General features: G+C 48.6%; 13 protein-coding genes across 13 annotated transcripts; 5 read left to right on the forward strand and 8 right to left on the reverse strand.

Annotated features, from left to right (window-relative positions):
• Positions 1–145: 145 nt before the first annotated feature.
• Positions 146–1,660, forward strand: N7518_008802 (putative protein phosphatase PP1 regulatory subunit Sds22; the record flags this gene model as incomplete). Its single annotated transcript, XM_057189729.1, has 7 exons — positions 146–281; positions 352–383; positions 456–527; positions 671–967; positions 1,031–1,105; positions 1,162–1,564; positions 1,644–1,660. The coding sequence occupies 7 exons, from the start codon at positions 146–148 to the stop codon at positions 1,658–1,660; spliced, it is 1,032 nt and encodes a 343-aa protein (XP_057041432.1).
• Positions 1,661–2,456: 796 nt separating this feature from the next.
• On the forward strand, positions 2,457–2,842 carry N7518_008803 (uncharacterized protein; the record flags this gene model as incomplete). The annotated part of the gene is made up of 2 exons (XM_057189730.1): positions 2,457–2,612; positions 2,672–2,842. 2 exons carry the CDS (start codon positions 2,457–2,459, stop codon positions 2,840–2,842), a joined length of 327 nt encoding a protein of 108 aa, XP_057041433.1.
• A 417-nt stretch (positions 2,843–3,259) lies between these two features.
• On the reverse strand, positions 3,260–4,751 carry N7518_008804 (glycoside hydrolase family 76 protein; the record flags this gene model as incomplete). The annotated part of the gene is made up of 3 exons (XM_057189731.1): positions 3,260–3,844; positions 3,886–4,592; positions 4,655–4,751. 3 exons carry the CDS (start codon positions 4,749–4,751, stop codon positions 3,260–3,262), a joined length of 1,389 nt encoding a protein of 462 aa, XP_057041434.1.
• A 1,178-nt stretch (positions 4,752–5,929) lies between these two features.
• On the reverse strand, positions 5,930–6,401 carry N7518_008805 (LysM peptidoglycan-binding domain-containing protein; the record flags this gene model as incomplete). Its single annotated transcript, XM_057189732.1, has 2 exons — positions 5,930–6,171; positions 6,275–6,401. Coding segments are annotated over 2 exons (369 nt in total), but the record flags the coding sequence as incomplete, so codon positions are not given.
• A 2,319-nt stretch (positions 6,402–8,720) lies between these two features.
• Positions 8,721–8,986, forward strand: N7518_008806 (uncharacterized protein; the record flags this gene model as incomplete). Its single annotated transcript, XM_057189733.1, has 2 exons — positions 8,721–8,795; positions 8,852–8,986. 2 exons carry the CDS (start codon positions 8,721–8,723, stop codon positions 8,984–8,986), a joined length of 210 nt encoding a protein of 69 aa, XP_057041436.1.
• Positions 8,987–9,578: 592 nt separating this feature from the next.
• Positions 9,579–10,377, reverse strand: N7518_008807 (uncharacterized protein; the record flags this gene model as incomplete). Its single annotated transcript, XM_057189734.1, has 2 exons — positions 9,579–10,175; positions 10,237–10,377. 2 exons carry the CDS (start codon positions 10,375–10,377, stop codon positions 9,579–9,581), a joined length of 738 nt encoding a protein of 245 aa, XP_057041437.1.
• Positions 10,378–10,648: 271 nt separating this feature from the next.
• Positions 10,649–11,720, reverse strand: N7518_008808 (uncharacterized protein; the record flags this gene model as incomplete). Its single annotated transcript, XM_057189735.1, has 3 exons — positions 10,649–10,675; positions 10,732–11,519; positions 11,576–11,720. 3 exons carry the CDS (start codon positions 11,718–11,720, stop codon positions 10,649–10,651), a joined length of 960 nt encoding a protein of 319 aa, XP_057041438.1.
• A 356-nt stretch (positions 11,721–12,076) lies between these two features.
• On the reverse strand, positions 12,077–14,565 carry abaA (transcription factor AbaA; the record flags this gene model as incomplete). Its single annotated transcript, XM_057189736.1, has 3 exons — positions 12,077–13,845; positions 13,901–14,077; positions 14,133–14,565. 3 exons carry the CDS (start codon positions 14,563–14,565, stop codon positions 12,077–12,079), a joined length of 2,379 nt encoding a protein of 792 aa, XP_057041439.1.
• Positions 14,566–15,609: 1,044 nt separating this feature from the next.
• mrd1 (RNA-binding ribosome biosynthesis protein MRD1) lies at positions 15,610–18,529 on the reverse strand (the record flags this gene model as incomplete). Its single annotated transcript, XM_057189737.1, has 4 exons — positions 15,610–16,824; positions 16,880–17,152; positions 17,412–18,203; positions 18,302–18,529. The coding sequence occupies 4 exons, from the start codon at positions 18,527–18,529 to the stop codon at positions 15,610–15,612; spliced, it is 2,508 nt and encodes an 835-aa protein (XP_057041440.1).
• A 219-nt stretch (positions 18,530–18,748) lies between these two features.
• Positions 18,749–19,363, forward strand: N7518_008811 (dynein light chain DYN2; the record flags this gene model as incomplete). Its single annotated transcript, XM_057189738.1, has 7 exons — positions 18,749–18,788; positions 18,840–18,862; positions 18,918–18,951; positions 19,003–19,037; positions 19,095–19,121; positions 19,171–19,240; positions 19,299–19,363. The coding sequence occupies 7 exons, from the start codon at positions 18,749–18,751 to the stop codon at positions 19,361–19,363; spliced, it is 294 nt and encodes a 97-aa protein (XP_057041441.1).
• A 510-nt stretch (positions 19,364–19,873) lies between these two features.
• On the forward strand, positions 19,874–20,645 carry N7518_008812 (rhodopsin family protein; the record flags this gene model as incomplete). The annotated part of the gene is made up of 7 exons (XM_057189739.1): positions 19,874–19,904; positions 20,019–20,072; positions 20,127–20,160; positions 20,223–20,247; positions 20,318–20,350; positions 20,405–20,445; positions 20,486–20,645. 7 exons carry the CDS (start codon positions 19,874–19,876, stop codon positions 20,643–20,645), a joined length of 378 nt encoding a protein of 125 aa, XP_057041442.1.
• Positions 20,646–21,027: 382 nt separating this feature from the next.
• On the reverse strand, positions 21,028–23,270 carry N7518_008813 (sodium:solute symporter family protein; the record flags this gene model as incomplete). Its single annotated transcript, XM_057189740.1, has 4 exons — positions 21,028–21,622; positions 21,681–22,851; positions 22,916–23,088; positions 23,149–23,270. The coding sequence occupies 4 exons, from the start codon at positions 23,268–23,270 to the stop codon at positions 21,028–21,030; spliced, it is 2,061 nt and encodes a 686-aa protein (XP_057041443.1).
• A 2,848-nt stretch (positions 23,271–26,118) lies between these two features.
• On the reverse strand, positions 26,119–26,712 carry N7518_008814 (SEC61-beta family protein; the record flags this gene model as incomplete). Its single annotated transcript, XM_057189741.1, has 3 exons — positions 26,119–26,153; positions 26,236–26,572; positions 26,710–26,712. The coding sequence occupies 3 exons, from the start codon at positions 26,710–26,712 to the stop codon at positions 26,119–26,121; spliced, it is 375 nt and encodes a 124-aa protein (XP_057041444.1).
• Positions 26,713–27,437: the final 725 nt, after the last annotated feature.

The following is a 27,437-nucleotide window of genomic DNA, read 5'->3' on the forward strand; positions in this document are numbered from 1 at the left end:
TGTTCTTTCAACTACATCTTCTTGGATTCCCTTGTTTCGGAATCCCCCGTTGGCGATCGTCTCCCGATAAAAACGCCAAAAGCTCCCCGCAATCGCGATTCCAACCACCACCAAACATCCCACAACTCTCACGCAGGCTGAAATCATGAAGAACAAGGAGGGCTGGGACGGAAAAATGCGAATGGAGCGAAAGGCGGTTATTACAAACCCGGACGCGCTGGAGGACTCAGATTACTCGGATCCGGATGCACCCCCGGTCGATGAGATTGAGGCTGATGAAGGTATGGTCGCTGAATGATTGATTGCTCAAGGCGCGGTCATTGGCGAGTCGATAGACTAATGGATATTCAGATCTATTGGCAGAGGAAGATGTTAATGCAGAGGTAGGCTGATAGCCCTGGACTCTGCTGATCGACGCGCGCGCGACATTATTGCTAATCGTTCTTCTGCTGCAGGATATCGACCTCGTGCATTGCCGGATATCGTCAATCTCTGCTCTTAAATTAGAACGCTTCCCTAAGCTTCAGGTACATACTCCCAACGGCCCTGGAATCCGCATGTGCCCGGTAGCGGAGAGGGGCATGGTACCACTTTTTCCTCGAAGGACAAAAGTGCAACGGCACGGCATTCCTTTGATTTATCCAGATGGCTAATGCGCTAGGATATACAGAGACTATGCATGCGCCAGAATCAAATATCACGCATCAACTTTCCTCCAAATGTCGCCGCCAGTCTGACCGAACTTGACCTCTACGATAACCTCATCTCCCACATCAACGGCCTGGAGGAGTTCCATAACTTGACAAGCTTGGATCTGAGCTTCAACAAGATCAAGCATATCAAGAATGTCTCGCATCTGAAGAAGTTGACCGAGATTTTCTTTGTGCAGAATAAAATCTCCCGTATCGAAGGCTTGGAGGAATTGACCGAAATCAAGAACTTGGAATTGGGCGCGAATAAGATTCGGGTTCGTATTATATGATATTGGGTACGATGTGAACAATGTAAATGCTGACACGAGTCCTTTCAGGAAATCGAAAACCTGGAAACACTGACGGCGTTGGAAGAACTCTGGCTTGGGAAAAACAAGATCGTCGAAATGAAGGTCCGTAGTTGTCACCTAACATACCTTAACAAACTATGAAGCTGACAGCCTCGCAGAACCTGGACAGCCTCTCAAACCTTCGCATCATCTCCATCCAATCGAACCGCCTCACCAAAATCACGGGTCTTTCCGCGCTCCCAAAGCTTGAAGAGCTCTACCTCTCTCACAATGCAGTAACCGACCTTTCAGGGCTGGAATCCAACGAGACACTCCGCGTGCTCGACTTTTCCAACAACCAGGTCTCCCATCTTGAACATCTTTCTTCACTAAAGAACCTCGAGGAGCTGTGGGGGTCGAATAATCAGCTTGCTAGCTTCCAGGAAGTTGAGCGCGAGCTCAAGGATAAGGAGAAGCTGCAAACTGTTTACTTCGAGGGTAACCCGTTGCAATTGAATGGGCCGGCTGTTTATCGGAATAAGGTGCGCTTGGCGTTGCCGAACATCCAGCAGATTGATGCTAGTAAGCGTTTCCTCTCCGACTCTCTTGCAGTATACACATGATTTTGAACATAGCGCTAATATGATACTTCACCCTATAGCGTTTGTCCGAGTTTAGGGGAATGAGGGTAATACCTTAATGTCTTTTTTATACTCTTGTCTACTTGACTAATAGCTCTGGCGTTTTTTGTTCTATAATCAAGCGTAAGCTGATTAATTTGTGCACGTAGAATGTAAGGACCTATGGAGTTAACTTTGGAATGACTGCTTCTGAGGCTAGCCATCGCCGGACTTCCATTCGTAACTTACCTAGCTAGTTAGCAACAAAGTTGTGCATTGATGTTGCTAAAAAGTAGGAAATAATGTATCCTATGGGTATGGCCAGGCCTAGTCTTAATGTGGGCGATACTGTTCTGATTCTGCCAAGTACGAAGTGCTTCGTGAGAATGTAAAGGCAGTAGAGTATGAACATCAGTGAGGGTATCTAGAAGGACATGCCACTGTGTTGACCTACACAATCCATCTATGGATGCTATATAAACCTTCAGGGACATTGCTCTGCTAATTATCCCACGGAAATCAATCCGCGAAGCTTACATGAGCTCCATGATACACAAAGTTCTCTTCTATTTTATGAATGAATCGGTTATTCCTTTTGGTTGTGTTTTATCTCTTTCCGCCGTAGTTACGCTATCAACTGAGTGCTGAGGTCATGTCTCGCACAATATTGTCCGAAATGCGAAGGAGACGCTAAAGTTGTTTGCTATTAGGTCAGGATATATATTTGATTCACGATCTTAGTTCACGTTGCTTTCCTTCCTTCTTCTCTCCCCTCCCTAGGTCCCGTAATCTAAGACAATATCCTTCGCATTTACATTTACATCAAACAAGCTCATATCAGCATCATCTTCACCATGGCTTCCAACAGAGTTATCAAGGCTAAGGCTAACAAGAATGCTATTGCTAAGCCTATCTCGAGGCCTGCCAAGCTCGCCTCAGAAACTAGTCGTGAGATACTAGAAGACAGGCTTGAGTTCGTACTTACATGTATCAAAGCGACAGGAATGAAGGTGACTTCGTCTCTCATTCATCAGTTATGTTTCAGCACTAATATCATATCATATTCTAGATCGACATGGGCGCTGTTGGCCGACACTATGGCATCTCTACTAATGCAGCTACACTGCGCCTGCTACGTACTAAGGAGTATGTCGCTAAACTTGTGAGAGCTAGAGAGGCGGCCCAGAAGGACGACAAGGCTCAGAAGGGTGATAAGAAGCCCGAGAACCTAGAGGATTAGGAGGCCTAAGAGGAGAACAAGAAAATCTGCACAGTACAGGATGGGGGAAAGATCTTGGTGTGGTTGTCTAAGCATTCAAGGCATACTTGCCCTTCTGTATATCCAGGATCTCCCTCAGCTCTCTCACCATCCATAGCAAGTCGCTCTTTATAATCTTTCTCTAGGTAGAACCGCAAAATGATTGTAAGGAGAAACTAAGTCGGCAGTACGATTTCAGAGAGTTTGTAGAAAGCTCACTTTCTACAAACTCTAGACGACGCGACTTTAGATGATGCTGTCCCCTGAATGTGGTAAATAGTTTTTCTGTTGTAGTGGATGTGCTGCTAGAATCAGAAATTATCATAAAGCCTGAATCCCTCAAGGTATCAAAATCCCAATATATGTACATGTATTGAACGCCTTCACAGTTGAGTGTATCTACTTGTCTCCAAAAATCATCCAAGATATAGCCCCGACCCAAAGTATAACGAAGATCGCAGTCAAGATTCCCGCGCCAACCCTGTCACCTGTGGTGATAGGTTCAGGCTCCAAGTTACCCTCGGTGTTGGTACCCCCAAGTGCGTCACTTTGGGATGTCCCACCATTGTCAGCATTGTAAGGGCCCTGAGCCTTGAATGGAACCATGACAGCATTAAGAACACCCAAAACAGACATCTGCTGCTCCAAGCCCGAAGTTCCATCCCATTCCGTCTTCTTCGTCCATCGAACTCCACAATGCTTCCCATCGCTTCCACCGGAGCATTGTTGACCGGCAGCAACAGCAGAGCTTTTGAATTTCCCCATCATCTCCGCCGTGACATTGGATGGTACTATCAACGACATGAATCCGAGCCAGGAAGTGAAGTAGGCCTTGAAGGTCTTCTGATTGCGATCACACTTATTGATTGGCTCGCAGGTGATGTCAGATATTATTTGCTTCGCACCGGAGGCGGGGAAAAACTGATCAGATGTCTTGATCAGTCCTGTTACGCCTTCGAGCCATTTGCTTTCGGCGCCATTGGTCTATAAAACCTGTTAATTGAGATGCTCGACTTGTCAGGGACAGGGGATAGACATGCGTAATTGTGCATATAGCCCGCACCGGCGATATACGTAGCGTAGTTATAAGTCCATTGATGATCACCGTGATCCTTGCAACTCGCGGCGTTAGTAGTGGTATCGGCGATAACCCAGGTCTTCCTCAACAACGGTGTAGACGCGCTCCAGTCCCAAATCTTCTCGGCCCATTCGGCATAGGTCGAGTTCTTGGTATATAGTGCCAGACGCGCTGACAGCTGGAACAATCCGCCGTTAGATATGGCATTTTTCATATTATACCCATCCTGGTAAGGCCAGATCTGCCATCGCAAACCCCCACCGCAACTAGTCATATCCCAGCGAGGAATCTGTCCATTAAAGACACCCTCCGCCAGAGATATCCAGGAGGCTTCACCGTCTCTTTCTGGGAAGTTTAATTCCCCGGCGGTAATCGCCGCCAATCCCCAGAACACTTGATCGTCGTTACCCAGATATTGGGAGTAGTTGCTTGGAAAAAAGTCGTTTTTGCCCTTTTGCCAATACATGCCTTCCTGGATGGCGTCGTTGAACTGGGTATCGCCTGTTAGATACCAGTACTGGATAAGGGTCATAAACATTGAACCACCCTCCCACCAGGTACCGTCCAATTTCCCTGGAATATCTTTCGAGTCGCGGTCATTGTAGAAATCCATCATGGTGGTGGCAACGGTCTTGGCGGCATCTTTGAGGGAAGCTGTCAGGAGAGGTATATGTCAGTCATTTGAAATGCCTAGCCAGGGTACAAAATGAACACACTCTCATCCTCAGGGTTAACGTCAATTGCGAGGACATTTTGTATGAGAAGGCAGGCCAAAAGGGTGGTCAACCACCTAGAAAGGATCACAGGCCTCATTTGACCCGAGCTGAGCGGTAATCGACATCGGAGGAAATGCATGGGACTAGGAGATGGAGAGCAGAGGTTAAGTGCATTGGACTTAGGAGGCAAATATGAGTGTGCATCCCCTATAACGACAAAGCAATAAGACAATGGAACCCATCACGATGAAACCAGTCACTTGGCAGAGAGGCGCCGTACCAGCGGGATTATGTACAGAGTGATAATTCCAAGACATTGGCACAACCAATCCTGCTGCCTGACTTTGTTATGGGTGCATCTCTGCTCAGCACTGCCCAGTTTTCAGGCGCTTGGCATCGAGTTTTCCTTTGGGAAATGAGAGTGTAGTAATGCCAAGATCCCCCCTTACCCGGTGTACCCGGGCTAGGCGGTTAGGGAAAGCACTCTGCACTCGAATATCTTCTAACACACACTTAAAATCACAGAACATAAGAGTCTCTCGACATATTGATGTTGAAAAGGCTCTCTGAGTTTCTGTTCTCCCAGATAGGGAGCAATATGCCAAGTCGTTTCCGCTGGCGCGGAGTGTCACGAGCGCCCAACTGGTTCTTGGCGCCACTGTGGAAACTTATTTTTAGTGTCGCCAAGCATTGTGCCAAGACCTAGCACTGCCACTCTCCCCTTTTGCGGGAATCACATCACCTTGACCTGGTGACCTAGTAAACCCGCTCATTACTAGTCAAAGGTACATTGAGCCCGTATAATAGAATGGTTACTAGAGACTAAATATATACAAACATAGTTAGGGCATTGTTGCTCGCCTGCCTGAATTTCCAGTACCGCGTTCAACACAAAAGCGGGGTATACAAATTAGGAGGCGGTAAGGGAGCTTTAGGCAGAAACAAGTGTCGAGGCTCAACCAAATTAGGAAGGCGGTACTGAAAATTCAGGCAGGAGGGGCGTGAGCATCCGGTGCAACTTGCAAGCAACAACTCCACTAGATTAACCTATTATACCAGAACTTCTACTGTCTGACTTTAAGTCACATTCTTGACCAGAACAGTAGCTAGCCATGCTTTTGTGTTTTCGCTGTTCTAATTTATCACTCTTTGTATTCCTCTAATTTCGCAGCTTGGGCACGCTGCGAGTACGATATCCCACCCCCTTTGGCCTTTTAAATGATGGAAACATCTCATAGGATAGTAGGATCCCAGGGAACAAAAGTGACTGGTGAACTACAGTCCAATGCAGACATAGTAGTCCACCCACAAGTTAGTACAACTGGCATCAATCTGGCTATTCCAGGAGCGGAACTGGGCGAGCGTGATGCCCGCAGCCGTGTTGATCGTGTAACAGTTATCGGATTTGACCTTGTAAAAGGTTTTGCAGTTACTCGCGATGCCAGGCATCTGCGGCTGGGTTCCCGTGGATGTGGGTTGGGGAGTCGAGGTGGTTGTTGTGGCGCCCGGGATGTGCACTCAGACGTAGTAGTCTAACCAGAGGTTAGCGCATGCTAGTAAAAATGCGTCATTGGATGACAATATACAGAAGAGGAAATGATATAAAAGTGGTAGGCATACAGCTATCAATGCTGGGGTTCCAGGCCTTAAATTGGGCATCGGTGATGCCGTACTTGGCCTCAATCGTATCGCATTGGTCACCGGATGCGATGAGATGGAAGCCGTCACAGTTAGGAGGAATGCCAGACTGGGATGTTGATGGTGCTTCTTAGATATGCCGTTCCTGGACTGCTTTTATATACCGGTGCCTTCACGTGCTTGTTTAATTGTGGATGTAACGTTTGATCAGACTGGCTATAAGATAACTTTTACTTCTTTTGTCCTAGGGTGTCCCACTTTTTGGTTGACTACTGCATACTGATATGAAGGACTCGGACCTATACTATATCAGGCATTGCGGTGGCGGACGGACCTGCTTGGTTCCGAGAGTGTCAACAACTAGCGTGCAATTGAGCGACCTGCCCCTGTAAGAACAAAAAACAAGTCTCTTGGGGAATAGTCAACATGAATCATGCGAGACCGTAAATGAGCATCGTACTCATTACCAAAGCCCATGCCCCGCCAATCGGTAATTGTGCCTTAGAGGCTGCATTTTTAGGAGATGGAGTTGGGCAGATTACCCCTGTTCGAGCCACGGCACACGCAGTAGAGGTTAAAGCCGCCGAGATACTTGCTGCGGCTGGTGAGTCAATTCTGACATTGCAAGGATTGGTAACCCTAGGCAGCCTAGGCGGTTGGGCTAGACAGGAGGGTCCGTAGGGAACTGTGTTTGTTGGCGGGAGCTCCAAAAGATCGGAGAAATTGAAAGCCTGAGCTAACGATTGGTCGCAGGTATCATCGTCTGTCGCAGCGACAAAATCCGGCGGTGAAGTGCCAAACTTGGTGGAGAAGTAGAAATGGGGGCGTTTACCATCTTCCCAAGCTCATGTCGTCTGTCTCCGGATCTCGAGAGCATCCATCTATATGGATCCCCAAGTAAAATGTGAAGGTTCCTTCAACATCGAACCGCGCGTGACTCTAATAGAGGAAGTGGGGGTTGCTGCTGGAATCATTGAAGTTCCACAGTCGAATAGAACCGCCGGCATTGATTCTCTTAGCGGGACTTCTATCGCTAGTACTAAAGTTCTCCTGCTCAATACTCCATTCAAGTATCGGACTAAAGCTTTTGAGGAGGCTCGGATTTTGGATAGCGAATATGATCGGCAGTATAGGCGAGGGGGAATAGGTGTCATTGCGCGGAAGAATCAAATCTACTTCTATGATCCCTCGTGTGTTAATCGCCCAACTGCACGCGAGGATTTGCGATAGGGCTAGAAGAAGGCAACTCGGAAGAAATACATTATAGTACATAAGGATCTCACTACTTTCGCTAGTAACGAAGGAGGGAACAAGTTGATAGAGGGCCAGAATATGGAAACGGCGAAAATGAGTTGTTTTATTGTCTAAGCCCCTGAATCGGACTATTACGAGATAGATGGACTGGTAGTGGCCTTCCTACCAGGGACTGTTGCATTATAGACGCAGCCAAGCCCTCGTTTCCGCGCTAACTCTTGGCATCTTGTCCCTTTGTCTCACTCGGCTCCGCTGCGCTGCTCTGGCCACAAAGTGTGGAATCTCCGCTGCAGACTTTACCAAGTACAACTCCGGAACTAACTTCTGTTCAACCCTTAAACCAGGGCAGCATGTCTGTTGCTCATCCGCTGATTTTGCCCTAAAGCCTAACCCGGACGGATCGTGTACTACCTACACTATTCAACAAGATGACAATTGTGCGGACCTTGCTGCCGAGTATAGTCTGACGAATAAGGATCTGGAAGTTTTTAATAAGAAGATATAGGGCTGAAATGGCTGTTTATATCTAGGTCGATAGTATTATTTGCCTGAGTAGTGGGAATCCGCCTATGCCCGCCCCTATGGCTAACGCTATATACGGCCCCCAAAAGCCGGGCACTAAGAGGCTAGACGATATAACGGATATTGCCGATCTTAATCCCTACCCCCTGAATACATGCTGTAATGTTTGGGGTCAAGTAAGTTCTTTTCTTAAGAAATAGATTATACAATCGTCCTAATAGTCTTAGAAAAAATAGTGTGGTATAATAGACGATTTTTGTATTAATACTAGTACTAGAGCTCTAGGATCCGCGGAGAAGGGCACAAATAGTTATATTTCTAAATGTAGAATAGAGATTGTCTGCGGTACTGCCCCTGACGTTATGCGAAACCTTACCTACTTCGAGGGTTATAGCTTAAGTAGTCGTGATTGTCTGTACCAGGATACCTTATAGATTAACGGGTCAGAGTACATATATCTGCACTTTGCATTTGGTAAACTAACGGCAGATTACGAAGTCAAATTCCAAGATATTCTGACCGAATATCAGTTCAAGAGTTTTTTGCGAGTCTCCGGGCCAAAAAATCGATCTTTTAGCGGCTGGAATTTTTTCAACTATGCCCGGCCCTTACAATTTCCTGTCAGGGAGTCAAAGCCGCCAACCGACTGACAATGGCCCCTAAAACTGCTAATTTCGTCAAGGAAAACTACCTTGACGGGGTTGACATTGACTGGGAGTATCCTGGAGTATGTTACATGATACGATGCTTGGTATACATATCTAATATGTCTCTCTCATTCAGGCACCTGATACCCCGGGGATTCCTTCTGACGATGAGGACTCTGGTGACAATTATTTGACCTTTCTTGTTTCTCAAGAACCTCCTTCCCGGAAAATCGGTCTCAATCGCGGCCGCCGCGTCGTACTACCACAGTAGCACCACTTGAGAAATTTCCCTATTGAGAAGATCAGCAAGGTTGTGGACTACATCAAGGCTGGGTTCTTTATTTAGTTCACGTAATCTCAGTTTACACTATACAGAATATTCTTGGGATTGATTTACAGTGAAGGTCAATTGGAGAAACAGTGTAATCAATCCCGTGGGAGGAAAAGGGACAAGGAGAGAGAAGAAGATGAAGAATGGAGAGAAAGCTATCTACTACCTATTTAGGTAGTAAATGGTGCCTTGGTCATCCGGTTCGCGACAAATATCATGTCTGCTTGGGGGGCAATGTTGGAACATCCCAAGATGCCCTACCTTCTCATCTTCCTTCCTCCTTCTCGAGGAATGAGCTCGAGAAGCAGAGGTTCTGAATGCAAGTCATTCGAAGCAAAGCGCGGCTGTGGAGCTGCCAGGAGGGGAATCCAATCTGCGCCTTCGGCCCACAGTCAATGCAACTGCTCATAAAATGAGAGCGCCGCGTCTTCGGCTGGACTTGCTGATGCGGATCAGCCCAGAATAAAAGAAAGTCTCTTCCCTCTCTAGTTACCATCTAAGCAACAAGAAAAGGCCAAAACTAGTCCTCAACTCAGACTACCGAGCTTTGCTTCTCGTCCTCCAATCCCTCCCCGGGCTCCCTAATGCCACCGCCGAGATGTTCAATCACAGGACCATTCTCGCCAAAATCTTGCCCCTCATTCTCAATCTCAACATCTATCCCCATCCCCTCCTTCCACATATTGACTAAACTCGTCGCGCCCATGCGGCGATTTTCCTCCTGTATATTAGACTTGACGCCAGCGCCGATAGGATACTTCTTGCTCGAAAGTGTATCAGCCAGTTCTTTGAGCGGGATACCGGTCTCGTCGCTGATCAGATCTTCGTAGATGGGGTTGTTTTTGAAGAGGTTATAGGTGGAGTAGAAGGGGCTGCGTTTGAGGGCGGAGGCGTGGTTGTGGCGCGAGTGTTGAATTTCGAAGATGAGTGAGCGGCGGGTATTTGAAGGTGGCTTGGTAGTTGATGTGAATGGAATAGAGGTTGAAGATTGAGATTTAGAGGGGGAGGTGGATGTCGGTAGGGGAATGGTTATGGGCGAAGCTGCTATCGCGCGGTCTGCTGCGTCGGCTGTCTCGAAGATCGCGACAATGGGGCGGTTAGGGTTTGGTGAAGTGTTGGTCGTGTCATACTAAAGCAATTGTTAGATCGGGGCTCGTCTAAATGATAATTTGGAGAGGACGCCGCCGTACCTTGAGGTTGCGGTATGTTATTACCTCCCCAAATTTCTGGAGCGCGGCCAGTACAAGCTTGCTTTCGGATAGGTTCTTTGGCATGGGAAATGCGGTTATATGAACCTGTGCGGTCATGCGCGCTAGAGTAGGGGACACCATTGTGAGAGTTGTGTTACTGGGAAGTTGAAGTTGAGACATCCGAAGTTGGAGAAAGATGGCGGATCATCGAGATCGGCACTTCTTGGCGGAATTGCCTATCTATGTACATGTTAATACAACAGACTGCATGCTACTCTGGCTAATATGGAAGATCTGAAGATTTAGAATTTTTTGGAATTGATATGTTCTTATTTAATTTATCCAAGCCATAAAAATCGTCATTATATCGCGGAGATTCTTCCGTCTCCCGGGCTTTTGAGTCTGCAAACACTTAGAAGATGGGGATTTCGAGGCCGTACTAAAGAAAAGAACAGTTAGTATTAACAGTCAATACACCGCAGGTACCAAACTTACAGCAACAGGGTCGTTGAAACGAAGACCCTTGTCCAGAGCACTGATAGCCTCAAGCTCACTGGTCTCAAGGTCGAAATCAGTGACGGTCAAGTTCTGAGCGAGACGAGTAGGATCATTGCTCTTAGGAATAACAGCGATGTTGCGCTGAGTAGACCAGCGCAACAGGACCTGGGAAGGGGTACGGCCGTGCTTCTCGGCAATGGTGGCGATAGTAGCATGGTCAAAGAGCAACGGAGTATCCTTAGCATGCTTAAGGTCAAGCTCGAGGAAGCTCAGAGGTCCGAAAGAAGAGTAAGCAGTAACAGTGATGCCCTGCTTCTGGGCGTAGTCGACGAGACGGGTCTGGGTGAGGTAGGGGTGATGCTCGATCTGGAGGGTGGCGGGGCGGATGCGGGCGTAGCGAAGCAGATCCATCAGCAGCTGGGCGCTGAAATTGCTAACACCGATGCTGCGAACCAGCTTCTTGTCAACGAGGGTCTCCATCGCACCCCATGTTTCGTGGATCGGTGCGTTGGCGAACTCGATCTTGCCTTCGGCGGTGGTCCAGCCCGGAGGGTAGCGCACTGATGGATCGAGATACTTTACAGCAACGGGGAAGTGCACGATGTAAAGATCGAAGTAGTCGACGCCCCAGTCGGCGAGCTGCTTGCGCGTGATGGGCTCGACCTTGTCGGCCTCGTGAAAGCTGCACCAGAGCTTGGAGACAATGAAGAGCTCCTCGCGCTTGACTAAACCGTCCTTGATGGCGCGGGATACACCCTGACCGGCTTCGACTTCGTTACCGTAGTCTAGAATTAATAGTGTTAGTATCAATTAGGGCTTGATTTGGAGAGAGTGAATGTACCGCAGGCACCGTCGAAGAGACGGTAACCAGCCTTGATGGCATTGTATATCTGGTCGGCACAAGTGTCTTTGTTGACCTTCCAGAGGCCGAAGCCCACGATGGGCATCTCATAGCCGCTGTTAAGCTTGACAGTAGGGGCAACCATTGTGAAAATGAGATCTCAAGAGAACAAAATAAAAAAGAAATTGGGGCATAGAGGGGTATATATATGACCCCACCTAGTAATATTGAAAATATACACAAAATTTAAAGGTCCAGGCTAAATCGAATCTACCTCAATTGGTCCTAAAATGTGCTGTTTTGCGGCTAAAGTGGCTGATGAGAGGAGTCCAGCCGAGGGAAATTGCAATGTAAATAGAAGTAAGTGATTGGTGTAGAACGTTTTCTTTCTCCAAGCGCTAGCTAAGACATTCACAAAGAAAGACAGAAAGAGAAATAGAAAAATACAAAAGACCACTCACAGAATGATTATAATTACTTTAGTTTTTGTAAAATATGTCGTTATACCGCATCCACAGTGGCGTTATCGTAGCCCGCATCGGGGCCCGCCCCATGCATGCCGGGACCATTGGACATGCGCCCGACGATCTTATCCATTAGGTCCTCCGATGGCAAGAGGCCGTCGAAATGGTGTGGTTGCTGCGACTCGCGCGAGACAGGTCCATGGTGCTCGGCCTGATAAGGGATATGGTAGCTGCCGGCGCCGACGTCTCCGGGTATGGATGTGGAGTGCGTACCCCACGACCCATGGCCGTGGCTGAGGTCATCAAGCGGTTGCGTGTGAGAGCCGAAGAAGCCGTGTAGCACGCTGTTGCTGTCGTGCATATTCACGCTGTGGTGTTGGGATGGCACGTAGTGCGATGATTCGTGGCCCATTGTGTAGCCCATCCCTGGGTGGGTGAGTGGTAGGTCATGCACGTTGAGCATGACGGGTGCACCGCTGGAGCCGTGGAGACTTGTGGATGAGATGCTCTCGGGTGCGAGGCTGGCGGAGAAGGAGTCCAGCACGGAGGTGACGGCGATTTTATCATTGAGTCCGTCTTCGGCTTTGCTGATGGATGACATGAAGTCCAGATGGCCGGAGGGGTTATAGAGATTAGACACGTTGTCATGGGGTGATTGGTACATGGGCCATTGCGACTGGGATTGGCTGGGGTGGTGGATGAGGTCATGAGGATGAGGGGCTTGGTAAATACCCTGGTGGGATGGTTTGTTGAGAAGGATGGAATCCAGAGAGAGAGGAACTCGATCGACCGCGGAGGCTGGGCGCGGGCTGTTGGTTGTAGTCCGGTCCGGTGCCGGTATTAGTCGTCTCCAAGTGGTTGTGCCAACTTCGCCAGGCCGGGTTTGTCGGAACTTCCAGGCCAGAACGGCCATGCGCTTGCTCTCATCGCCGTGATGGCCTTGGTATTGGTTTGACAGACGGCAGGAGCTGGGCGAGGTGGCACGGAGCTCTTGCACTGCAGACAATGAGCGGAAGAATTGACGGGCATGATCATCAGCATCACGAGCAGCTTGGGGGTTTCCTGAGTCCTCGGCTATACGTTTCTCTTGAGTCAACTGAGTGAACAGCTTAGCCCACCAAGATGATTCGAAGAGGGGCTTGACCTTAGTTGACTGTGTCTTGGGTAGGTCGTGGTAAGTCTCTAGGAGCTTCTGGCTATCTTGGTAGATATGCGTGCTGCAGGTCCAGTTGTCCATCTGGCTGACTCCCAAAACATCGCCAGCACTAGGGTGACCGTAGTCAAGATCGAGCTGGATTCCCAGTCGTGAGCCAGTAGGAGGGAAGTCGGTCATTAGCTCAAGGTTCACTTCTAACAAGATGATATCGCAATCCAGGGGATTATTGACGTCATCCACCATAGAAGCCAGTTGGGGGAAAGAAGACCGCCACCCGTTCACATGCTCAAGAGGCATGGGGGGTGCAACGGGGTGGTGCAGATCACCCTGCAGACGGGTGTATGCATGCAATGCCTTGTCGATGCGATTGGCCTGCTGAGGAGCGCTGACCCACATGTCGAAGCTAAAGCCATGAATGGTGCTAGCAGCAGTCTCCTGCATATTGGACCCAAGGGTATAGTGTGGCGGTGGGAGATCTCCAGCATATGGTTGCATAGATCTCATATGGTCATGGTATGAAGGGTGTGTGTGGCTGCCGTAGTGGCTAGATCCCGAAGGGTGCTCTACTGCCGTTCTCCATTTCGGAGCAGGTGCTGAGCCATGAACACTCGATGATCGTTCTAATGCTGGCTCACGGACAAGTCGCTCCCCTAGCATACTGTGTTAAAAAGAAGATGTAGACATCTTTCATATTTGAGAACTCACAATCGGGATCGCCCTTCAAGAAAGAGTCGAGGACCTGCAGATGGCTTGACACCTGCTTGCGTGTCCTCCGCTTGCCAGTCAATTTGAAGATATACTCAGCAATCAGCTCGTTGCGGCCATATGACTTGCCACGTTCGGACCACTTTCTTCGACCCATGGGAGGGTTTGCTTCGAGAGCTGAAATCGGTTGTTAGCCTCTGGTTCATGTATCACTATGGTGGTATGATCCTACCCTGCTGGAAAGCGTCTTCCAATTCATCAGACCACACTGGCTCTCCATCTTTCCCAGTATCACGACGAGGGCGACGTCGGTACTCCATGTATTTCTGAGACTTGAGGTAGCTGCTTTGTGCCCGGCGGGACTGAGAGTTGGGTCCAACCGAGTGAAGCCTGCGAAGCTTCCGTTGATGAAGCCGAGCCGCTACATGCTGTTGATGCAAGCCAGGTGCCGATAAGGGTTGAGGATGAGGGACATGAGGATACTTGAAGCCAAATTGATGAAACTGATCATCGCGAGCAGTGACACCAGCATGAGCCAATTGGTCTGAATAAGACTGGACATTCCCAGTGGTATTCTGCAGAGCTCGATCAGAATGAGCTCCCACAGGATCCAGTGACGGCTGGTTCTGAGTGACAAGGCACTCGGGTTGCCAGTCAGTAGCCATGGGGAGGGAACCAAGGACGGGCTTCTCGAAAAGAATGACAGATTCCAATGAGGAGGGGAACTGAGAGGCACCGTCAAATGCTTACTCCCTGGCAAAGAACGCAGCTCAGTCACAAACAACGACCCAAGAACGCAAGATGTCAAGAGAATGTAAGAACCTGGGAAAGAGAATGTGGGAGCGAGCAAGATGGTGTTTATATGGAACCATTACTCCCCTTTGGAGAGGGGTACTGTAGCCCCAGTAGCGACATTGTTCCGCCAGGTCTTCTTTGCCTGGCCTACGTCCCTCGAACGCCTTGTCCATACTCCTGGGCAGGTCCCGGTCCTGGCCTGCGCGCGCTGTGTGGAGAGCAGAGAACCAAAGGACGACGGCAAGCCGACCCTGCCGCAGCAAATCAGGAGTCAAGACAGGGCTCGATATGAAGGAAGTTGTCTAGGATGCAAGGGATGCTCAGCAGCACGAACCAGTGATGAGTGGGTCGGAGATTTTGTGCAGCACGAAGTGACCTTGAACATCCATCGCTCGGACCTGCATCAACAAAAGATCGCAATAATCAGTGGCAATCATGGCGTTGCAGGAATGTTGATGGTCCAACTACATTGTCTTCTGGCACGGGACGTGGAATGCTCGACCACCGCCAGACATCACCACCGGAATGCAGGCTTGGCTGATCTCTGTTGATGATAGTCCTGCGTACCATCAAAAGAGTAAGCTAAGCTAGGTAAAATGACCCTGCGATCCAAGGCGGTTTAGCTGAAGTTGTGGGGTAGAAAAGAAAGGTGTTGCACAGTAAGGTAAAGTAGGGTTACGGTTACGCCTGGATCAAGAGGGCACGAGACGCACGAGGACGGGACTGCAGGGTAATTGACAGCTGCAAAGAACGTGTTCAACAGTATTCGGGGTATCTTTTTATTTCCACCTTGTAGCTATGGTAGTATGCAAGTAATCGTACATGGGACATTAATCCACCTTTTTTCCCTGCAAGGGATGTCAACGAGCCAATCCATGGCCGTGTCCTTGTCAAAGGGAGAAGGAACGAGGGCTTCACTCTTCCTCCTGCCCTCCTACAGTAAATTTCTTGCGCCCGGCGCCAGTAGTAAGCTGTTGAAGTTTGACCCTGTCCATCTGCTCTCCTACCTTCTTCTCTAGGCGCGCGAGCTCCTCCTCGGGATCGACGGCCTCCTCGTTCACGAACTCCAAAACCAATCGTCTCCCCAGAAGATGCGTGTTTTTCAACGCGTCCATGGCATTTTCCGCTTCGCGAGCGCTTACGAAGTCTGCAAAACCGAAACCACGAGCAGTGTGATCGAACTTCTGGGGAACACGCACAGACCGAAGTTGTCCGTATGCCCCGAAGAGAGATCTAATGTCCTTCTTCGTGGCCTGGAACGGCAAGTTCTTGATGATGATTTTGGTTCTCCGCGCCGCAACCTTCTTCGCGGTATCTTCGCGCCTCCGCTCCTCGGCGGCATCCTTGCCTTTATGGGATGCGCGGATGAGAAGCTCGTGCTGATCCAACTTGTAGCCGTTCATAGCTGAAAGAGCAGCCTGGGCTTGACCCTTGGTTTTGAAATCCGCAAAGCCGAATCCCATGCTGAGGGTCTGCCCTGGTCGCTTGGGATCAGGTTTGGTCTTGATGCGGCCAGTGATAAAGCCATCCAGAGATCGAAACACTTCCAGGAACTTCTCATTGGTGGTCGAGAAGTTCAGGTTCTTTACGAAGAGTGTCGTAGTTGCTACGCTGTCATCAGGCTCATCTGCGGCAAATGTGTCTGCAGTTGAGAAACCTTGATCCTTGCCCCGAGTCTCTGGAGCAAGTGTGGGTGGAGCTGCTGAACCATCGAACAAATTCTTCGGTGCTTTCTCCAGGAACAAGATAGAATCACCTATCTTGCGGTATGCCATGCCCTTGAAAGCCTTCTGGGCCTCGTCAGGCTGCGCAAATTGCACGATAGCAATAGTGCCACTCGGCGGCATCAAGAGTCGGATAATCTTGCCATATGGATCGAACAGACTCCTGAGCTCTGCCGACGTGACACCATATGAGAAGTTCTTGACCAAAATAGCCGTATTCCCACGTTCGCGCTGCTTGAAAGCATCAATATTTACTCCATTCGAAGCAAAGTAGGCTTTAGTTTCTTGAATCACATGCGTTTCAGCATGTGCTTGCTTGACGGCGGCTTCTGAAGAAGTGGGATCAAGCAGTTCAGATTTGGAGACTCCGAGCCTTGAGGCCACTGATGACATCACAGCATCGGCCTGTAGCGAAATTAGTCTCAACCTTTTGATTGGTGGTGGTAAGAGGTAAACTCACATTCATGTATAGGGAGTTCCAACTAAATGACGATCCAGAGGCGTTTTGTTTTCGCTTGATCTCCCTCTGCTTTTTCAGAGGAAGCTTTGACAATTCGTATTCGTCAATCTTGTAGGTCTTCTTCGCAGAAGCAGGCAAGATGTGGAGCAGACGACCCTGGAAATGCTTGCCATCAAGGGTCTGGTAGGCCTCAATGGCCGCATCAGCATGCGAGTATTGCACATAAGCAAAGCCTTTGCTAGTTGTGGAGCGTGTGTCAAAAGCAACATGAATCTATATTCAATTAGTACTCAAGGTCATTGAATATAATGTGTAAATGTGGAAAAGTGGGTTGAGTTGGCTCTTTCAGATAGTCAAGAAGCATCTACTAAAATATCTTGTCCTGGTAACATCATTTGCAATTTGCATCGGATGTCCCTATCGGGAAAATCATCATACGAGCACTCGTGACAAACAGGCTGTGAGCCAGTCTGCCGGTACTGGGGGAAAGGCGGGGCAGGGTTGAGAAAGCAAAAAAAGGGCAAGTACTAACCTCCTCAATCTTTCCAAAGCGTTCAAAAATCGGTTGTAGATCAGATTCCGTTGTGTCGTAGGCAAGATTCCTGAGGAATAAACGGGCCGATTTTCGAATAAGATCGATATTCGGATCTTCCGGCGTTGCCTCGGTGATGCTGTCAACGTCAGTCGTGTTGGGCGCAATTTTCTCAATGGCCGCAGTGCGCGATTCTTTGTCACGCTGAGGCGACTCATCGCCAGCCGAGGAAGGTGGTGAATGAGCTTTGATCGGCGCAGTAGTCGGTGCGGCGGCCTTGTGTTGATCAAACTCATCTTGTTCTTCCTCATCGAGAAGGCCCAACAAACGACTCGTCTTTGACCGTAGCCAATCTGCATCAGATACAGGTCTAGTCTCCTCTTCAGGCTCCGCAGAGTTGTCCTGTTCTGGTGTTTCTTGAGCCTCCTGTTCTTCACTCTTGTCAATTACCATGGGCTCAGGCTGCTCAGGCGTTGCTACCGTGGAAGGTTTTTCTGTCTTTGCCTTTTTTGGGTGTGAAGGCAGGTCCTGAATCTGCTCTTCTTCCTGCGCGGGTTGGTTAATAACGGGAACCGTGTCCACTGACGGCTTGATCATATCATCATCGTTGGCCCATGTCCGAGTCTTTGATGATGATCCCATCAGAGAGAGGTACTCTTGTAGTTTAGGGTCCTGTGATTTGTTCTCGCCGTCCCTCTTGCGCTTGAGGTTGTTATCCAACGATGCATCATTATCATTCGTGGCATCACGTCGTCGTGTGGGGTGGGCATCCTCGGCGTCATTCGAGTCAATCTGCAATAATACGGGTCAGTCTCAAGACCACCTTAATTGGTCAGCGTGCACAGGCGAAAGGAGAGTGGCTGAAGCAAAAGAGCTGAGAATCGACATACCGGACGAGCGATGTCTACAGCGATCTTCGACATCTTCATGTATGTCTTGTTGAAGTGCTTCACGGCTTGCTGGGCTGCTTCATGGCTTTTGAAGCCGACGAACCCCATCCTACGTTTAGGTAGGACATGAGCATCGGTGACTTGAAAGCGAGTTGCAAAATGTTTCTTTAGCTGATCATTAGAGCATGTTGGTGGGAGACCACCCACGAACACTCTAGTGCTCTCCATTTTGGGTTTTTGTGGTGAGTAGTGTGAAGACTCGAAGTTTCTACGAGAAAAACTTTTTTTTCTTCTTTCATAGTGCCGCGGGCGGTCTGGCGGGCAGGCGGTGTGGCTTGTCCACCGGCAATAACGTACGTTATCGCGAGATTACGCTACCAAGTCTCTTTTTTTGGCGCACCACCTAAACCCCCCTTCGAAGTTTTTTTGATACAGGAATCACTCACAATGGCACTTCCCCCGGCTGAAAAGAAGGAGCCTATGGAGGGTAAGTTTCTCCTTTGTGAGTCCAGTGACAAGTGCTAAACGCTCCGTGCAGCGCAGATTAAGTCTGTGGACATGGTAAGGACACTCATGCGAAACTACGATAGCCAATTGATTCTGACACAATTTTTAGACCGAGGATATGCAGCAGGAGGCTATTGCCCTCGGTATGAAACATCGAGAGCGCCCCAGATAAACAAAGCTAACCTACCCCCCAGCCATTGAGGCCATGGAGAAGTTCAGAGTTGAAAAAGTACGCGCACTCCTCAAATCCCATTCCCAATATGAATCAGATAATAACCATTTACAGGATATTGCCCAGTATATCAAGAAAGAGGTACGCCGATTCTACCCCGCCTGATAACATCTCTAACCCCATACATTAGTTCGACTCCCGCAAGGGCGCCACCTGGCACTGCGTGGTTGGTCGTAACTTTGGAAGCTTCGTCACCCATGGTTTGTGGATACTAGAACCATTATGCTGATAATCAGATACTAATCATTTGTTCAACAGAGACTAAGCACTTCATCTACTTCTACCTCGGACACTGCGCAATTCTGCTCTTCAAGACCCAATAAATGTGATTGATGTGTCTAGGCTCGGCATCCTACACTGATGGGGAGGTGATATCCGGAGAAATGTGTTTTCAAGCGACTCTTTTGTCTAATATTTGGTTTATGGGGCTGTTATCCTATGGTGAACAGCCATTAGTGAATTAAGCGCATCTGCCCAAAACACGTAAAACAACCAAAAGAAAGTATTGCTCGAGGTTAGGCCCTCGGTAAAAACTGCAGACTCTTCAGACAATCTACTAAAATGTACATATGTACATGTATAATCACTGATAGTCAACGGGTCCCTGCTGGAATCAATAATCACATGTGCCTTTTATACAGGGGCACTTGGCCAATCATGCACCACTACATCTGACATCACGTGTTACCTGCCAAGCCCGCCAAGCCACAGCGCCACACCCCCAATGCCGCTGCCTTCGTCTTTGATCGACTTTCAATCGTAAGTAGCCTCTCAACTCTCTGTTGATTCTCTTCGGTAGTTGTGTGCCAACTTTTCCACATCTCACAATTACCATGGCTTTCTGTATCACGTTTGGAACACATGGTAAGTCTTCCTACCCCACGATCCAGAAACCAGAGTGGACCCTGTCCCTGACGGGTATCCGTGCTGTCGACGTTGCTCAGTCGAATTGAATAAAGATACTGACCACGAATACAGAGTTCTCGTCTCAGCTCGAGGGCTATGAGAATGTTCGTGCATACTGCTACAACTGTAAGTTCTGACGTCAGTGGTCTATTGACCCTGTTATTGATTCTCCGCTTTTAGGCCAACATTGGAATGGTTACTGCATCACCCGATGGTATGTTTCTGGCCCATAGGACCTGACCAGAATAATTTGAACTTGACTAATAATTCTTCAAGGCCGTTTTTCACCGTCTGCTTCATTGTAAGTTATGAATCGCCAGAATATTGTCGTGACAAACAGCTCAAGATATCTAACCTTTACCTCGCTACAGCCAGTGATTCCCCTTGCTACGCACAAGTACAAGGTAAATATGCCTCTATCAATCACCTTTTGACTCTATCGTTAACGTACTATATAGGAGGTCCAATGCCACACATGCCGTTACACCCAAGACCTACGGTAAGCACTGCCCAAAAACATTCAAATGATATACTAATAGCGATTGCATCAGTGACCGGCCCGATATCACGCCTGACACGCGACCTCCGCCAGGCATGCAATACGGCATTCAGCCGCCTCCCCAGGTCCAGGGAGGCTGGCAGCAACAGCCCCCTCTGCAGCCTCCGCCTCAAGCACAGGGTGGACTTGGATACAAATGAGTTTCCAATGTTCAGATTCTACTAGCATAAGGATGCAGCAATTATTGCGGGATTGTGAGGCAGAAGAAGGGCTTATCAAGAGACACGTATTACGGCTTAATATCGTGGGTTCACCCTTGGCGTTGGGTAACTTCGTATTTTGTTTTCTTTGCTATCGAATTTTGGACTACCCATTCGATCGGCCTAACATGTTCTATTCCTCATAAGAATATAGAAGGTTGTTATAAAATGCTGACTTGCTGATTGGAACACATAATAATAAAGCACATGAAGTTCAAATTGAGATTCAGTAGTAGGAGGGTATAAATAGCCGTAAACAAGATATTAAGCCAAGATCAAGGCACAAAGAAAAGAATCAGTAAAGATAGCACCAGAAAAAGCCTCAAACCTCCTTCTCAAAGGTCTGCTTATCCTTTTCTCCAAGCGTATCCGTCGGCGTCGCCAGCCCAGAAGGCGTAGCAACATTATCGGCCCCATCCTTCGTCCCCCGATAAACCTTGGGCTTCTTCCCCACCAGATCAAGCGACATCATCCGCACTACACGTACAATACTCGCGCGACCCTCGTACAACGGGAACACCACAACACCAAACAGGGTACAGAACAACCAAATAATTCCAACAACCACCCATCCCGTAAAGAACTTCTTGCTGAACACATACGAAGACCCGTACATCGGGATCGGCCAGAGGATCAGGAATGCAAGTGCCATAAAGACTGTCAGCGTGCGCGCGTAGAATGCCGAGCGGTTGAGCAGGCGTGTTTCTTCTTCGCTCTCATCTTGCGTGGGGCCCATCTCGCCGGGAACTAGTTCAAGGTCGACATGGGCGGCGGCGGCGACTTCTGTGTCGTCGACTTTGCGGATGGCGCGCATGGATTCGTAGTCATAGTTTTGTGGGCCGAAGATGTAGGTGAAGACTGGGACGAAGACTAGTGGGCTGAGAAGGGCGGCGACGTTGCCGGCTAGCATGGGGTAACTGGAGCGGTTTGTTAGGTTTGGGTTTGCGGTATGGATGTTGAGAAAGGAATGCTTACTTGGAGCCAGTGCTATCGACGGTTAGGGTTCCGAATTGCTTCTTTGCGGTCACTAGCCAGGCAATGAGAGAGACTGCCAGACCGAGGGGCGGTGATAGGGCTGCTGCGATTCGGTTCTGGCCCTTCCAAAGAAGGGTCATGGCTCCTGGGAAGACAGCGGAGGAGATGATCACGCCCATCAGCAGGTAGAGATATCCCATGCCGATGCCGGCGTAGTAGAGACCCGTCGCAAAGCCCGCCATGATGATTGAGTACACGATGCAGGACATGTGCGAGATCCAGACAAGTCTCTTGCCCTTGGCGCTTGGGTTGATGTAGGCCGCGTAGATATCGTAGGTGAAGATCGAAGAGACGGCAATCAGCTGCGCTGAGAACGCAGATGTCACAGCCATGAAAATCATCAGTGTTGTGGCGACGGCACCGCTATAGCCGAGCAGCTTGACTGCTGCAAAGGGGAGCACTAGCCCGGCACTCACGTCGCCAGAGCTCATGCGCTGCGTGCCCTCTAGTGCCAGTGCGGAGAGGCCCATCGTGCTTGCGCATAGCCAGGGAATTGCGAACCAGCAGATGCCGCCAATGACGTATCCTGGGAATGCATGGACGGGACTGGCAGCGATAGCCTTATTATAGTAGCCGTTGTCTAAGAAGACCGTGCCAAAGTTTCCAACGATGTTGATGACCCAGAAGACACCACCCTCCTTAGAGCGCATAGTCAGATAGCTGCCTTCCGCATTACCCTCAACAGGGTGACGCTGGGAGGCTGCAACTAGCGCGTCATACACCTTTGATGGAGATCCTAGCTCGGCATTTGTGGCATAAGCGGAGAAGGCGAAGAGGAAGATGACGACTAGGATTACCACGGTGTGTAAGTAATCTGTGATAAAAGTAGCCTTGATACCACCGAAGAGGGTGTATAGTACCACGCCAATTGGGAGCAGGAAGCAGGCTGCCGCAGTGGGCACTCCAGTCAAGGATGTCATCACGGCCGAGCCACCGGTGAGCAGCATCGCAGTAACCAGAATGTTGGTCATCAAGCAGAAAACTATGAAAACCACGTGCACGACGGTTCCATAGCGAGCGTGGATGACTTCCAGGAAAGTGTGCGCGTTCGGCGCACGGCGTTTCAGCTCGATAGCTAGTGTTGCGAATAGGAGAATCTGGACAGTGGCGCCTATTGATACACATGATGTTAGATATAGAGCTTTTCAGATCATTCGCATACAGCTGGAACTAACCTGATGCGTAGAAAAATGGACCAGAGACACCGTATTTGTATGCGACTGCAGATGACTGAAGAAGAGTTGCAGCCCATGTCCAACTACTAACAACGGCGGCTGCAACCAGTCCTGATTTGACGGACCGGCCTGCAGTTGAGAACATCTCGGATGTTTGGACTTCATTCTGATAGCTGTATAGATGCATTTTGTCAGCTTATGTGGATGATATCGATTAAGGCATAGAGACGCACCGTTTCAATGCCCAAGTAATGAAGATCATCAGTAGGGCAAAGGCAAAGCCTAGGCCTAAGATGATTCCATATCCAAAGCTCTGAGACAAAGGCGCTGTGAAAATAACCCCGTCGGACGACATGTCGTAGACGTGAATATCAAGAGGGGTTATGACAACAGAGGAAATATGAAAGATGGCAAGGTGCCTCAAATTGGGAATCAGCGACTAATGCTCCAGTTTATATGGAAAGTACGCCTTGTATAACTTTTCAACACTGACTTGGCAGATGGGATATCAAGCTTCCTAGACCGGGAGGATAGCAACCTCATATAGGTCCGGGCACATAGCATCAGAAGCATGGTATGGACCCCCAGCTCCGAATTCGCACTGGGGTACGGGAGTATAGCATGACGATCCCTGACCCTGAGCTTAGATAGGGATGCTCGATTCTGATTGCCAGATAAGGACAACATGCTCTCGTAATACCATGGCGCGCATAGCAGGGATATGGACCGTCTAAGGTACGCCACTAGAGTTAGGGGATCAACATCACAATGGAGCACTTACGCGGGGATTTCAAAGAGTCACTCTGATGTGAAGCATGAAGGTTTTGACCAGGGTATACGTGTTGTCGGTCATTGGTTGGCGCTGGCTGTTATCAGTTACCGTCTAAGGTACATATGGTTGGGTGGCTGTGATTGGCTAGAGAACATGTAAGATAAGGATTTACGGCAAACTCGCGCTGTTCGACGTTTGACATTTACCAGTGCCAACTGCCGATGTTAACGGATCGCAGATGTTTAGGGAATATCGGGGTATCCCGGGGCTCCAAAAAGATGCTTGGCAGTGAAAGTTTCCAAGGTTACTCATTCTTATTACTTTATTACTCCGTATATGATCCACTATCTCCCCCACGTTCACTTTAAATTCTGTCAACATTATATTGCCTCGATTAGTTGCTCTCAATCAAACTTTTCTTGAAGCGTGAATTAAGTCCGTTATCATATTCATCATAGTATATCATACTCCCGACTTCGGGGGTAACTATAGACTGCTTATCCTCAAGTCCTGCCTAGATTGTGCCACCAAGTCAAAGACCTGTTAAATGCTTGTTTTATCTAATCGTTGAATCTTCAAATTTGAAGATAGATATACATATCTTTTTTCTGTTTCACGAGCTTCAGGGCCTGTTACAAAGTATATAACTATAGTGCCATCAGGAATACAATTTGTATTCGATGAAATCATTGGTGTAAGAGGAGGATATATACATATCTGCTCTATAATACAACCTATATCTAATCTTTGACCAGCGAAAAAGAGTACAAGGTGACCATATTCAATCGTAGCTTAATTCGAGACCCCAAGGTACCCCACCTGATATGCATTGACCCCTAGGAGATAAGGTTGTTATCAACTCTTAAACAAATCTAAATGGTCTGGGAAAGCATGGCCCTGGGTTTGAGTGGTTGTGGTATGGCCTAGAGCTCCTATTCTTGCAGACACTATGGATTTTGAGATTCCTCTTGGCCTTTTTTCCCGAGAGCTATAGTCCAACTACAACCCGCTGTTATATCCTAGATGGATGGACGCCATATTGAAGGGGAGGGGGTATGGTGATAGAAAGGCGATGGAGAGGGTTATACAATGACTGCAGTCCAGGTTATTGGAATCCATAGATTATAGGCTCCATGATTGTCTGGTCTCCTACACCTGAGGTCCGTTCGCATTCCTTTGTTAGTCATTTCTATAAAACCCTAACTAATATTCCCCAGAATAAAAGTTCGTCCTTACCTCCCCTCAGCTATATATATCCATAACTTTTGTCCTTAGATTCATGTCGCTACCCTTTCACGGTCATCAAGTTAAGCAGATGTAAAACCTGAGATGGAACGGGTCAATCCCAGCGTTTAGAGACCAACTTCGATGTAGCTCCACTGAAAACGAATCGAATTGTGGCGAGGAGTTGCCTCTGGTGCAGTAAGCTGCTGATGGTTTCACCATGTCCCCTAAGGCCACTGCCTTTCTTCATTCTATAGAGCAGCTCTCCTAGGATTATGCATGATTACCAATAGGTTTATAGGGCATGTTGGCCTGATCCTGGGAGGTGTTTGAAATCCCTCATGGTGATGTCTCTGTATAGTTCTATACTGTGCGATGTCCGGTGCGTGTGATACCTCCAATTCCAAGTCATACGCACGTTATGCTAAACATCACAAAGTGTTTGTCGGCGTCGCTATCAGGATGAACGAATTGTCAAGTGCATTATCGACTACACAGTCAATAGCATGAAGCAATTGCTCGGTCGAGAGAAGCTTCTTGAGATCCCTTGGTATGAAACGAAGGCATTTGGGTCTACAGAAAACAACTAGAAGCTCCAGACGAGTTCCAAAATGACGGGTTTGCGGGTTCTGCAATTTTCGTGACACCGGAATGACATGAAGCAAGAGTCGGTAGCATATATGCATGTTATGTCACTAGAAAATCAGGTCTAATCCTAGGAACAGATTCAATCAAGTCTTTATATTGTACAGACAAGCGTCCGGATAGAACAAATACTACCATGCTTCGGTCCAAACTGGCACAGCCACGGCATATTCCAGCGCTTGATATCGCTAGGAACCGAGCCAATGGCCGTAAATAGAAAGTCAAGACGGAGACATGAACAGGCTGGTCCTATCTAGAATGACCTATACAGCAGATAGGTCGTTGAGTAACTCTCTTTTGCAACGCAAATGAAAACACCACATACACATCAAAATGAAAACAAAACGGAATCACGCCAGTTGTTTCGGAAGGGTTGATTTGATTCCAGCGCCACAACGAGAAATGGCCCAAGGGTCACGGGGTATAGGAGTCGGGAAATGAGGCGGTAAGATGAGGAGGATTCGAGGTCGGGGAGCGCGCAGTCAACGCCCGAGATAGATAGATAGACCGTGCGCGAAAATCCAACGGGATATCAACTGCGCAATTGAGGCTGATCAAGTGCTTAAGCGGAGAACTTGCGGGTGATCTTGGCGATGACTAGAGAGAAGAAAGCAATTAGCAGCCAATCAAACAATAACCCCAAACATTAACATTCTTATCATCAGTGGTGATTCCTTACCGTGCAGACCAACAACCGAGAAAATGAATCCTAGACTCAGAACCAGGACAACAACGGGGTCAACGCGCAGACCGGGGCTCTCGTCGGTGTACAGCTTGAGCATGGTGCCGGACGAGCCACCGGCGCCAGCAGAGCGGGTGGAGCTGGGACGGGCATTGCGCAGGGTCTCCTTGTGGTCGGCGGTGGCACGGCGGCGCATGGCAGCACGAGGACCGCCGGGAGTAGAGGGAGAAGAAGGACGGCCGACGGAGTTGCCAGTGGCTGCGGCGGCACCTGACTTTGAGTCAGGGCCGGACTCGGCGCCTGAGGTGAGGGGAGACGCTGGGCGGGGGGAGGCCTAGTGGTGCATTATGTTAATTGTGGGATTGAGGAATTCGCAAGAGGGCTTGCAATGGGTTGGCGGTGGATGGGGCAAGCTGGCTTGATCGTCGGATGGGTGGTTGATGGGGTTCGGGTCCGGGGAGATGAACTTACCATTGTGATTAATTGCGTGTAGAAGAGTGTAAAGGAAAAGAAAAAGGGATTAAAAGAGAGATGGAAATGCAGTTCAAGAAGAAAGGGAAGGAGGAGCCTGAGATGGTCTGAAAGGAGGTTTGCGGAGTTGAGGCCACGATCGCGGTTTTTGGGGTAATACGGTATTTGACATGTCAACCCCGGCAGTTGGAAGCGAATTAGGTGATAATTACCAGTATTTACAGTACAGAAATATCCACCAATCAGAATAACCCGGCGCATATTGCTACAATATGTACGGGGTAACTAGCACCTTCTTTAACGAGTGAATAACTGGCCTCAGTCTATGTTATGTACAAAGTATGTATGACACGGAGGTATAAAGTTCAATTCTATCGATATAGCTACTAAAAATACCATTCACGTGCTTTAAGTCCACTGAACTAATGAGAAAGACTAATTCACATTCATCGGAAAAAGCATCGATGGCTGTCGTAAGACATGGAGGACACCTCCGGGAATCAAATCATTCAGATAACGCCGTCGGTGCACTCGTGCAGGGGTATGGGGTATGGGGTATGGATATGAACATGTAAAGGGAACCAAGGAAAGTAGAATGACAGGAAATTTTTGACAGCTCAGAGTCAGGAAGAATGGGAGATGGTGGACAGAGCAGATTCGACGGAAATGAGGTATCATGCTGAGCCGAAAGCCCAGAAAAAAGAAAGAAAAATGCACAAAGAGATCAG

Source organism: Penicillium psychrosexuale (genome assembly GCF_028828465.1).
Source record: "Penicillium psychrosexuale strain IBT 29551 chromosome Unknown utg000004l, whole genome shotgun sequence".
NCBI classification, from domain to species: domain Eukaryota; kingdom Fungi; phylum Ascomycota; class Eurotiomycetes; order Eurotiales; family Aspergillaceae; genus Penicillium; species Penicillium psychrosexuale.